Below are 12,864 nucleotides of genomic sequence, written 5' to 3'. Positions count from 1 at the left end.
AGAGAGAGAGAGAGAGAGAGAGAGAGAGAGAGAGAGAGAGAGAGAGAAATATGGGGGACTGCAGAACACCAGCAATGTATTGGTGAGTAGACCTACCCCCAGCCTCTGGGAAGAAGAAGAGTGCTAGAAATATCGAAGATGTATACACCTGCACTGAGACTGAGAAAGAAGTGGGAGGCAGACCTGTGGAAAGTCTCTGGATACAAGGAGTAAAAAAAGGGTGATGTCATGGTAGGCGTCTAATATAGACCACCTAACCAGGATGAAGAGGGGTATGAGGTTATTTTTTAAACAACTAACAAAATCATTCAAAACACAGGACTTGGTGGTTATGTGCCCTGCTGTATTATTTTCCCAACAGATATCTGGGTAGTTGAAGTCTCCCATCACAATCATGCTGGAAAGGCATATTGAGTGGGGTCCTGCAGAGATCTGTCCTGGGTCTGGTTCTATACAATATCTTCATAAATGATTTAGATAACTGCATAGAGAATACACTTATAAAGTCTGCAGATAGATACCAAGCTGGGAGGGGTTGCAAGCACTTTGGAGGGTAGGATTAAAAATGACCAGACAAACTGGAGAAATGGTCTGAAATAAATAAGATGATATTTAATACAGACAAATGCAAAGTACTACACTTAGGAAGGAATAATCAACTACACAAACACAAAATGGGAAATGACTTCCCATGACTGTAGAAAAGGAACTGGGGGTTCTAGTGGATCACAAACTAAAGATGAGTCAACACGTAATACTGTTGCAAACAAAAAAGTGATCATCATTCTGGGACGTATTATCAGCAATGTTGTAAGCAAGACACTCTACTTCACACTAACAAGGTCTCCACTGGAGTACTGTGTCCAGCTCTTGTCACCACACTTCTGGAAAGATGTGGACAAACTGGAGAAAGTCCAGAGGAGAGTAACAAAAATGATTAAAGGTCCAGAAAACATGACTTATGAGGAAAGATTAAAAAAACTGAATTTATTTAGTCTCGAGAAGATAGCAGTCTTCAAGTACGTAAAAGGCTGTTATAAAGAGAAGTGATAAATTGTTCTCCTTAACCACTGAGGACAAGACAAGAAGTAATGTGCTTTAATTGCAGTAAGGAAGATTTAGGTAAGACATTAGGAAAAACTTCCTAACTGTAAAGGTAGCTAAGCTCCAGAATAAATTACCTATGGAGGCTGTGGAATCTCTGTCATTGGAAGTTTAAGAACAGGTTAGACAAACAAACACCTGTCAGGGATGGTCTAGATAATACTTAGTCCTGCCTCAGTGCAGGGGACTGGACTAGTGACCCACTGAGGTCCCTTCCAGTCCTATATTTCTATGATTCTATGTATCTACCTTTTGTTGGTCTGTTTACATCACTGAACAGATAGCACAGGCAAAGCAGATTTCACTTTGCTTGGCTATCAGTGTAAAAACTTTTAAATAATTTAAATTACATCCAAATAAAGATAGCTGCTCAAATGATGCGATACTGTCCCTGGTAAGGACTGCAAACTGAAAAGACCACAAACTACCTTTTGGAAGAAGCAGATATCAAGGTAAGTATTTCCCAGCAAGGATTCTAGAAACCTTGTAACTCAAATACATAGAAATTAAATCAACATGACACCTTCCAGACATAAGAAGTCATGCCTTCTTGACAGCAGGGAAAGATCGATAGCTGGTTTTTTTTTTTTATTGGTAATGTGATACCTGAGCAACATAATTCAATCCCTTCCAGCTCTCCAGGGGAGATTTAAAAAAAAAAAAAACACCTTACAACCCAAGGGCAAGGAAAATGGGGAGGGAAAGCGTGTGAGTTACTGCAATGATATATGCACCAATAATAAACAGAACAGCTGACAGTACACAACTATCCAACAAAGGCTATATTACACATTTTGCTTTCCATTTGAGATTAACATCACTATTTAATAACTGACTGTGTGATACCATGAAAAATATAGTTAGAAATATATTGAAGTAGATACTTATTTGGCCACCCTGGCTGTTGTCTGAGCACATCCTACATGCTTAAAAACACACTCAAGCATCCCCCTATTTGTCAATAGTTTCATTTAAGGAAACTTAACTACCCTTTAAAAAAACCTGCCACTAATGATAAGCTCTCAAACGAAGATAACTTGAAAAATCTGGCCAGCTGTATACATCCAAATTTTCAGTCATCTCACTCCAATACTGTAAATGTTACTATAAAAATGTACATCTCTACCCCGATATAACGCGACCCAATATAACACGAATTCGGATATAACGCGGTAAAGCAGTGCTCTGGGGGAGGCAGGGCTGCGCACTCTGGTGGATCAAAGCAAGTTCAATATAACGCGGTTTCACCTATAACGCGGTAAGGTTTTTTGGCTTCCGAGGATAGCGTTATATCAAGGTAGAGGTGTATTTCCTTTGAAATTACACAGTAGAGCTTTGGCAAAAAACAAACAGTAAAGATCTTTCCCCACCTAATCTTAGTAATGACTCCACTGAAGAGCCTCTTTCCTCTTCATGTTTTGTCTCTTATGTCCAGGATTTTAAAAGCTAGCTTGTATTTTTTTAAATATGAACTCCCTTAACTTTTGGAAGAACACATGGAGTCTATTTGATGGCCTGGCAACATTCTTTCGGGGAAATCTCATTTGATATTCTCATTGTAATTAAGCAGACTGCAGTCTCCACAGAAGCAAGATGAAGGACCTTCCCTTGTATTTCAGGATATGAAGAACATGTACAAATAATCTTCTTGACAGACCATGAGTCATATGGAAAAGGTCCAGGGATTTGGAGTTGTGGTATCAAAACGATAAAACTTACCCTATTATTTGGCAATTTGCCTATTACTGTAGTCCATTTAAAACAGTTTATCTGCACCACAATATTTGTGGACTGTTTCCAAGTACAGGGTTAACCGGACAAACTAAGATGATCTCCACACAAACAGATTTTGCAAACCCACATTTCGTTTTCTCAAACACCACACTAGTTTTCCCTTTAAGGGAGTTCCTAAAGTAATTAGCTTGGCTGTTCAGCAACAATTGATTTGGAAACACCTGAAATTACTGGACTACCTCTTATGAAATAAAACCTAATTAAATATTTGGCCTCATTTACTTTTCACAATAGAGGTGGAGAGTGTTGCATGACTTTTTTCAGGAATTTGTTTCAGATCTCTAAAGTGTCCCTTCTCATTCAATGATTGCAGAAGTGACAGTATATTCTAGAAATGTATTTGGCAGAGAACAGATATTGGCACTAATAAATTTTCAGAGAGGCAAAGGAGCCTCAATTTGCCAAATCATAGGCTGTATTACCTTGCAGCTATTATCACCTTGTGGCTGCATGGACTTTTGACCCCAAATGCTAATAGAACCCAAGGGAAAGAATTAAATTAGCTCTTTATCCATCCCTCATTTTTGCTTCCAATTGTCAATTTGGTTTTTAGATTACTTTTTGAATTCTGTCATTCAGTCAATCCAATGGAGACAGACCATTTTTCTGCTGAACTTATCCTCACTTATGACCCAATTTAGTACCAGCTGCATAAATTAATGAAATCCCTTTTGTTGTTAAAATAGTTTAACAATGGGTTCTGGTTTATCCTTGTACCTTGCATGTGAAATATTGATAGTGAGAAGTAAGTCATAACATGTACATTTTGTTACAATAAAAATGTGGACTTCAGGTAAATATATTGTAAAAACATGTTTTTGCCTTCTGAGTGCTAATGTGATAGTCACCAGGAAAACAACTTAAGTGGTGTGCCAAAGATGGATACTGAATTTACAGTTCCTGTGGAAAGGTAGGGATCACAAAGCTTACACAGGATGATGTTACAGATAGATATTATAGAACAAGGTTTGAAGTAAGAGAACAACACTGCTTTTAAAAATCAGCAAGGATAGAAAATCCTTCAGACAATGAATGGCCCCTAAGATGAAGTCTGGTATTTTTACAGCAGTTTTCTGCATGATCTTTTGAAGAACTCAAGAACGGAGGGGATGAAATTAAATCAAGCTGTACCCCTCTACCTCCACCCTTTTGTTATGTGACAAAGTTCCTCCTATATCTTGGTGTGTCCTGCGCTTATTGGCGAATTTTCTTGCCTCAGAGATTCACCATGTGGGTTGGGGAACAGCCCAGAGACCTTCCCCTCTGGAAGAACCCACAGTCCAGATCAATTGGGAGGTTTGGGGGGAACCTGGGCCCGCCCTCTACTCCGGGTTCCAGCCAAGGGCCCTGTGGACTGCAGCTGTCTATAGTGCCTCCTGTAACAGCTGCATGACAGCTACAACTCCCTGGGCTACTTCCCCATGGCCTCCTCCAAACACCTTCCTTATTCTCACCACAGGACCTTCCTCCTGGTGTCTGATAACACTTGTGCTCCTCAGTCCTCCAGCAGCACACCCTCTCACTCTCAGTTCCTTGAGCCTCTTGCTCCCAGCTCCTCACACTCGCACCACAAACTGAAGTGAGCTCCTTTTAAAACCCAGGTGTCCTAATTAGCCTGCCTGCCTTAACTGGTTCTAGCAGGTTCCTGATTACTCTAGTGCGGTCCCTGCACTGGTCATTCAGGGAACAGAAAACTACTCATCCAGTGACCAGTATATTTGCCCTCTACCAGACTCCTGTACCCCACTGGTCTGGGTCTGTCACCGTTAGCAATACCTAGAGAAAAGGGGTCCAAGTGCTGTAGCTGGCTTTTTGTGTTGCAGACTTTCTGATTGAAGGACTGTGTCAACAACTTGTTCTGAGAGTCCACAGGGAGAGAGCCCTTATGAATCATACCTCACAGAAACATTTATTGGAAGAATTAGAAATGACGGGACCTTAGAAGAGAAAAAATTATCCGACCCTTGACTACTAGCTCAAGAAATTTAGGGTACTAAAAGCATCAACCCTAATCCAGGATGGAAACATCTGGAACATGTGAACATTTCCCAGGGCTTAAATTGAAAAGAAACATTTCAGCATAGAGAACAAGTCCCAAATTGCACAACTCCTCAACCCATCTACAGTCTCCCCTCCAAATTAGCAACTTCATAGGACCAAGACTAGGAAAATTTTGCTGGTATAAGCTGAATGCTTCGGATTCTGGAAGTGAGAGTTGGCTTAACAAGAGAGACTTCATATCCTTAGAAGTCTGGACAAAGACATGTCTGTTTCCTGAATATGGACAAGCTAAGGCTTACACTGATTTTGGGTAGAGTGAATTCCAGAGTGAGAGACCTGTAACTGAAAGACCTGGCTTCCTTTGAGTAGTTAGCTTAGGTGTCCTGGACAAATAAAGATGGCATGTTAAGTAGGAGTGAGTGTCTGGTGCGGCCAACACCCATGTGGGGCTTGGTGGGTGGTAGCCAGCCCCTTGAATTCACCTGATGTCGCTGACAGCCAGTAAAGAGTACAGACTAGTGTTTTATAAATTTACAGATCTTAAGGCCAGAAAGGACAGTTATGATCATCTAGTCTGACATCCTGAATAAACATTACGACTTAGTATTCCACCCAGTGATTCCTACATCAAGCCCGTAACTTGTGATTGAGATGGAGCATCTCTTTTAGAGAGACCTCTAATCTTGATTTAAAGATTTCAGGAGGTGGAGAAGCCACAAAATCCCTAAGAAAGCTGTTTCAATGGTTAATTGCCTTGACTGTTAAAAATGTATGCCTTATTTTTAAGTCTGACTCTGTCCAGCTTCGGCATTCAGACATTGGATCTTATCTCTTTGTCTGCTAACTTAAAAAGCCCTTGACTGATCAAGCTACCTCTTCAAAGCCCTAAGGCGTCCCAGAGAAAAGTTAATGTTAAAATGGAATTATGGTTATAAGTTTGTATGAGTAATTTTGGGGAAAGACTTGATAGAATATTTTATTTTACAGACACCAAGCATTAGAAGGCCAGGACATTTTAAGTTAAGGATACCTGCAAAACACCAAAACGTTATGAAAGTATAGAAATGCAAGAGTTACGGTTCTCTAAACCACCTTAACTCTGATCCTGTATGCTCACCTCCCTTCACGTGAGTTAAAGAGACAATCCATACCTTCTACAGGGCAAGGTTATATTCCATATTCAGCGTATGAATGTAAGTACCAGTTGCCGACTACAGAAATAGCATCTTCAAAGCCAGATTCTCCTCTGCCCTTTGACATACCAGCTACACCAACAGCTTCCCACTTACCATACACATATGCCCCTCAATGCAATGTGCCACACCCAACCAACTACTCAGTATAGTTAAGAGACTACAGGAGAAACATTACCTACCACATATCACTTTCACATATCCTTGTTCCAACAGAATCCTCAGTCACAGACAGCCACCTTATCCCTGTACATTTTACAAGTACTACACAGATTCCAGAGGAACCTCATTTAATGAAAGATGTGACAGGCCAGGGCCAAATGTATTTTGAATGGCAGTTATGGGAGGAGAGTTACAGTTCAATAAAATACTTTGAGTCTACATTTCCAGATTTTGAAACACCTGGTATCTTTGCTTGTTGTGTTGGGGATTTTTTTGGCTTTGTTTTGCTTTGAAGATGTGAACTCTCAAAAATTTCCATGACATCAATTTTCTTTTAATTTTTTTTAGTACAGTGGGTCTATTAAGGTGGGTTCTTAAGATACTGTTTTGAATTTACAATCTTAAGTTTAATTTTCTTGGAAACTTGCACAGTTACAAGAAAATGTCTCCATCAGACTTACAGATTTCACTGATATCGCCCCCGCACTTTGTAAGATCACTTAAAACACGCAAGGCTGGATTTTTTTTTTTATTATTATTTTTTTATATTCAATCATAGACATCAGGGTAGGTTTTGGGGTTTTGGTTTTTTTTCAGCTTTTATGGCCGTTCATTTCCTGTCAGTTAGGGTAATCAGTTTCAAAACTTTCATATCTCTAACTCTGGCCAATAACATAAAGATGCACAAAGGATGCAAGTAGTAAAAGAATTTTTAGGACCAAATACTGCTATTTTTGCTACTTACTTGAATGGGAACAAGATCTGGCCCATACTAATGGAGAAGGGGGCTCCAGCAAGAAATAAAACTGAAGCAACGGAGGGAAGCCTGCTGCCTAAGCCAGGTGACAATCACAGCAAAGCATGGGTTAACCGATACCAGAAGGATCTTATTTCAGGAAATCAACTTCAACCATGCTAAAAGAACTTGTATGCAGAAGAGAAAAGGATAAAACAAGCTATCTCACCACACAAGTATGTAAAGGTGTATGGTGCACAACCAACAAGTACTAATATCGTGGCTGATTTTATTTTGCTTAGGCTTTATTTTATGTTCAGATCTATACTTGAAAAAAATCATTTGAATGGTTATCAGTAGCTTGTTAAAATATATATATTTGAAAATGAGAGTTAGAGTTGATTTGCGGGGTAGCTAAATTTTACAGACAGGTTGGAGTTTTGAGTAATTTTGTTCATGAAGTGCTAGCCATACAAGCTCACATTTGCCATAACAGAATGATTCCATTAGTTCACATCTGCCTTAACCAACAAACACATGTTTCTTCACTAATGAATTTTGGACCACTAACTTTTATGTCCATCACCTGGCTGAAATAAATGCATTACAGTTTTTGGTCTAAGGAACACATTTTTATGGCAGATACATAGCTAACTGGATAAGACTAAGCTTTTCTTCTAATATGTGAACACCAAGATGACCTTAATCTGTCAAAAACATATGTTGAAAAGTAAATAAGCCATAACTTTGTAGCTCTTTTACAAGGTAAGCAAAATATCACATTGTCAAACAAAAAGTCATTTCTGTCTCATCTTTATCCCTAAAACGCACTTTATGTTATAACCGTATTGTAGACTCTTACTACAGTCATTCAAGAAAGACAACAAAATTCTGCACTCCTTGTAAGGACAGCTATATTTGTTATCTTGAGTCTCTTAAAATTAAGGGGGGAAATGAAAATATTAAATAGATCTTGGTATTTTAATGTTTAATATTAGAAGTTTAAATCTGAACTTTTAAAAAAGTTAGGATAATCAAATTATATAGAAAAACTGGTTATACAGTATGCATGTGATTGTCTTGGGGTGCACGAGACTATTAAATATTAGAATTCTGTTAAGTCAGACTTCACAATTCATTTCTGAAAAGTCCCAAAGTCTTTCAGAAAAAGAAACATACTTCTAACATTGACATTACCAAGTTATCTTCATATTGTATTTACTCTATCCAATAAATTACTGCACATATTTACTGCATTTTCCTGGCAAATCAGAATTAGTACTAGAAATAGTGTAATCAATTACATAATGCATCATATTTAAAAACACTGTTTAGAAATATATATCAGAGTAACAAACTATCAGGAAAATGTACTAGCTTGAAAAAGTTATTTGCATTGAAAAAGTTGTGTTGGAAAACATACCTCTATATCCTGTATTATCTTTGGGTATAATGACCTGTAAAATGAATTTGGGGGGCCATCTGTGGGTCTGTTTTTAAACAGGTACTGATCCCTAACAAAGAACAAACAAAAAAAGTTATATTTTCCAGTATTACATTAAACCAAAAATCCCTGCACAATGGATAATTCTGCACTAAGCTAAAACGCAGCATATACATTCTCAAACAATACTTTGATACCTTAAAGTCAGTTAACCCATGCAAAAGAATGTCTAAAGGACTATACACCTCAATAACGGCTGTATTTAAAAATGTTTGAGGTTCAGAAAAGGATTGCTGGGTTTCCCACCTTTGACAGGTCTTGAGTCAGAGTCTGCAGTTTCATGGGCATGCTATTACAGAGCGCAGTAAAGCAAGATGCTAGAGAGGAAAAACACACAGAGGAACCTCCCTCTGGATTTGCAAAAGATGGAAAACCCCCGTTTTCCCAAATCTGGAACAAAGTATTACCAGGAAAGAAATAAAATTTTGAATTCTAATTAGTCATTTCGCAAAAGTTTAAGTGGCAATATTTCACTTGACAAAGTACTTAACAAGCATATTGAGTAGCTTTCTGTACTCAGCGTTGCACATTACAGTTCAGAGGTAATATGGATAAATATGCAACAACTGCTACAGTGAGACTTTGCAGAGTAAAATTTACCATAAGAACTCAAAAAGTGAAAAGCAATGGGGTGGGCAGGGAAATCGAGCAAGATACCTGAAGAAAAAGGGAGCAGATTAAACAAATACAGATTTTTAATACAACTTATGCCCCCCTCCCGTCTATCCTAACCACCCCCACACTTCTCCACAGAAGATTTACGAGGACTAACAATACCATAAATTTACCTTTTGGCAGAACACTGGATTAGGGACATTTGTTACGAATAGCCTACAAAGCTGGGTGAATTAGTTTACATATTGCAGTAGTACTTACCAACCCCTTCTTTCAGAGAGCCCTTTCCACAGTGGATCAGTGCGCACCATTCTCTCAATCAATTTCTTCCATAGCATTCCCTCAGAGATGACTCTCTGCCATTCCTTACACACCAGCTCTGCTGCACAGAGCGATCTGGCATCAAGATAGGAAAGGATATTTTCTGCTATGTGATCTAAGCCTTGCTCTACAAAAAATAAGGACAATCAAAATGTCAGTCTTGACAGTAAACCACTAAATGATCTCAGCTTGTGTGGTACACTCAGGAAAAAGATAACGTGGTTCTACTTAAGGCACTAGAGCAGTACTAACACAAATATTTGTTTTATAGAAGGGCTTAGTGCTGTATCATTATGGATAAATTACCTAACACTACACAAGAAAATAAAGTGGCATTATGATCTAACAAATCAAACTTGAAAATAAAGTACTAATAACTTGAGAAAAAACACACCAACTGCACTGAAAATTAAGCCTAGGAGTTAGATAAGAAAATACAACTACCAGTAAGGAAGCACTGAATTCAAACTGACACATGAAGCAACATTTTGAACAAGTTAATAGTTCTTTATTCTCTATTTCTAACATCTTTTGCATACCAGAATTCCACTCTATGAAAGCTGGGCTATGAAAGTAAACCAGGATTCACCACATTGCATTAATAGCACAACGATTATTCTGCAGCTTCTTTTCTGCTCCATATTAATTCCACCACAGATGCGGGGCAGGAATGCTGAACTCTTTTTCAGAATATTAGAGTTTGCTAAATGACAACACAAATGAAACATTTCATATTTCTCTTCTCTTACCATTCTTCCTTTTTATGATTAACTCCTACCCTGGCAATGTAGAGTAAATGAACACAGTATATGATCAGATTCCTCTTGAGCAAATGCAGACATATCCTTGTGAGATGGTCAGGAGAGGTATTGGAAAGGATGCTGTAGAGCAGTGTTTCTCAAATGTGGCCACCGTGGCCATCAGGGGTTTTCTTGTGACTACAGCCTCTTGGGCAGTGATTGGAGAGGAGGGGGGGAGTGGCAAAGCATTCACCCCTTCCTGGGGGTCACCAGTAGGGGTTGGGCCCTGCCCCCCTCTGGAGCCACAAACACCAGAGGAGCAGACAGCCAGCAAGAGTTCTCCCCTTTCCCAGGGGCAGTGGTGCTCAGGCTTCCGGCTTCAGCCCTGGGGCGTTGGGCAGCAGGCTCTGGCCAGGGGCTTTGGGTTCCAGCCACAGAGCTTCAGGCTCCATCCACCAGTCACGGGGCTTTGGGCTCCGGCCCCAGGCTCAACCTCCCTCCCATCACCCATGGCCCCCCTTCTCCAGCCCTCCATTGCCCCTGGCCCCCGCTGCCTCACTACCCACCTCTCTATTCAGAGCTTAATTTATCACCTAGCTTGCCAGGGCTGAGTAAGTCTGTAGATTTTTTTAATAACGCTTTTCACAGCAAATATCAGTTTTCACAGGAGCAGACTTACTAGCTAGCAAGTCAAAAAAAAGTAAAACAGCAACCAAAAAAACAAAAAAAAGAGAAGAACATGCAAAGCACCTTATTTTGATTCTATTCTGTTTAGGTCCAGTAAAGCATAGAGACAACTGTACATTATTTTTAGTATCGAGTCTGAAAAAAAATCCTACATAAATTACAGTGATTTGTACATGTGTATATTTATTTGTTTTTCCTAAAGTAAGTTAAATATTTTAGGAAAAATTGTCAGCGCAGCCACCAGTAAGAGTTGGTGGCCGCACTCTAAGGCCACCAAAAAATTTCTTGTTTGAACCCGTGAGAACAGGAGTTCTCACAAGGGTTCTCCACCTCACAAGAGTTCTCCACTTTCTAATGTCAAGGTTAAACACCTTTTCCATTAAGCTGTTACCACAACCTGAGAACACGCTGCATGACCACTCCTGAACTTACTTCAGAAACTAAGGGTTCTTAACTGTATACTAAAGAGAGCACACACTTTAAGCCTTGTCTTCACTGCTGCAGTGGCGCTGATGTACTGTGTCCAGTTCTGGGCATGACACTTTAGGAAAGAGGTGGATAAATTGGAGAGTCCATAAGAGGAGCAACAAAAATGGTAAAAGGTTTGGAAAACCTGACCTATGAGGAAAAGTTACAAAAAAAATGGGTGTGTTTAATCTTGGGGAAAGGTGGTATTGAGGGGGAGTTATCTTATAAGTCTTCAGATTTGTTAAGGTCTGTTCTAAAGAGGATGGTGATAAATTGTTCTGCATGTCCAATGAAGGTAGGACAAGAAGTAATAAATTTTAGATATTATGAAAAACTTTAAGTTTAAGGATAAACTTCCTTATTAGGCTTCCAAGGGAGGCTGTAGAATCCCCTCACTGGAAGTTTTTAAGAGCAGGCTGGACTAACACATGCCAAGGATGGTCCAGGGCTACTAGTCTTGCCTCAGCTCAGGAGGTTGGACTTGACCTCTGTCTGTCCCTTCCAGCCCCACATTTCTATGATTCTATAATTTATACAGAAGAATTTGGATAAACCTAATTTGACTTGGTAGCTGCAAAATCTGCATCATCTTTAGAAAGTGCTTTGTTATTGATTCTTGATTGCATGGATATCATTTAAAACAGCTCAACAGCCATTTCTTCTGCAATTTCCTCTCTTCCCTTCACCATTCATTAATTTCCACAGGGCTTGCCTAACTAATATGCAGTTCAGTGAAGGACTCTATAGAAACATTCTTAAATAGATCTCTTCTTAAATTAATACTGTTTTCATTGCTAGGTTTAAACTAGGCCATCAAGAGGTACAGTAGCAAGTGAAAAAACTGTCACCCAGAAAATTTTACACTTGACAAAGAAATCCTTGACATATACTATCTGCTACAATTTGACATATACTATCTGCTAAAACTAAGGCATCTACACCTCTACCTCGATATAACGCGACCCATTATAACATGAATTCAGATATAACGCAGTAAAGCAGTGCTCCAGGGGGGTGGGGCTGCGCACTCTGGTGGATCAAAGCAAGTTCGATATAACACGGTTTCACCTATAACGCGGTAAGATTTTTTGGCTCCCGAGGACAGCGTTATATTGGGGTAGAGGTGTATATTGGAATTCTCTGATTAGTGCTATTTTTAATATGGTAAAAAATCCAGGCTCTTTGAAATGAGTAATGGACCTAACAGTGATTTCCCAGTGGAGGAGTGATGGACCTCGCTCAGTAGGCCTTTTCACCAATCCACCAATGAAGCTTAAGTGTGCATATTCTTCTGAAAGTTGGATCCTAATTCTTTTAAAGGCTAATCTGAATATATATCCCTGACCTGCTGTCTAAATTGTTTCTACCTTTGTTCAACTTTAAATGAGCTCAAACTGCTTACCAGCTAGTACTCTTGATATAAATTAATATTTAGATTAAAGATAAGGTGCATAAGGGAATGCATGCAGCACCCCATATAAATAATCAAATATACTGATGTACTGGAAAACCATTGGGTGCATCTCCACTGACTTCAGT

General features: G+C 39.2%; 1 protein-coding gene across 1 annotated transcript in view; it reads right to left on the bottom strand.

The window, feature by feature from the left end:
- FBXW11 (F-box and WD repeat domain containing 11) overlaps nt 1-12,864 on the bottom strand; it is a 138,989-nt gene that overhangs the window by 34,107 nt on the left and 92,018 nt on the right. Inside the window, exons 4-5 of the mRNA XM_029913751.1 lie at nt 9,371-9,557; nt 8,414-8,504 (exon numbers count right to left, since the gene is read on the bottom strand). Coding sequence (XP_029769611.1) covers nt 8,414-8,504; nt 9,371-9,557 — 278 coding nt within the window. The remainder of the gene's footprint in view (nt 1-8,413; nt 8,505-9,370; nt 9,558-12,864) is intronic.

The sequence above is a fragment of the Terrapene carolina genome, unplaced genomic scaffold (genome assembly GCF_002925995.2).
Source record: "Terrapene carolina triunguis isolate 2854851 unplaced genomic scaffold, T_m_triunguis-2.0 Scaffold838, whole genome shotgun sequence".
Taxonomy (NCBI): Eukaryota; Metazoa; Chordata; order Testudines; family Emydidae; genus Terrapene; species Terrapene triunguis.
The sequence above is the reverse complement of the archived record's forward strand: the minus strand, read 5'-3'. Positions and strand labels throughout refer to the sequence as shown.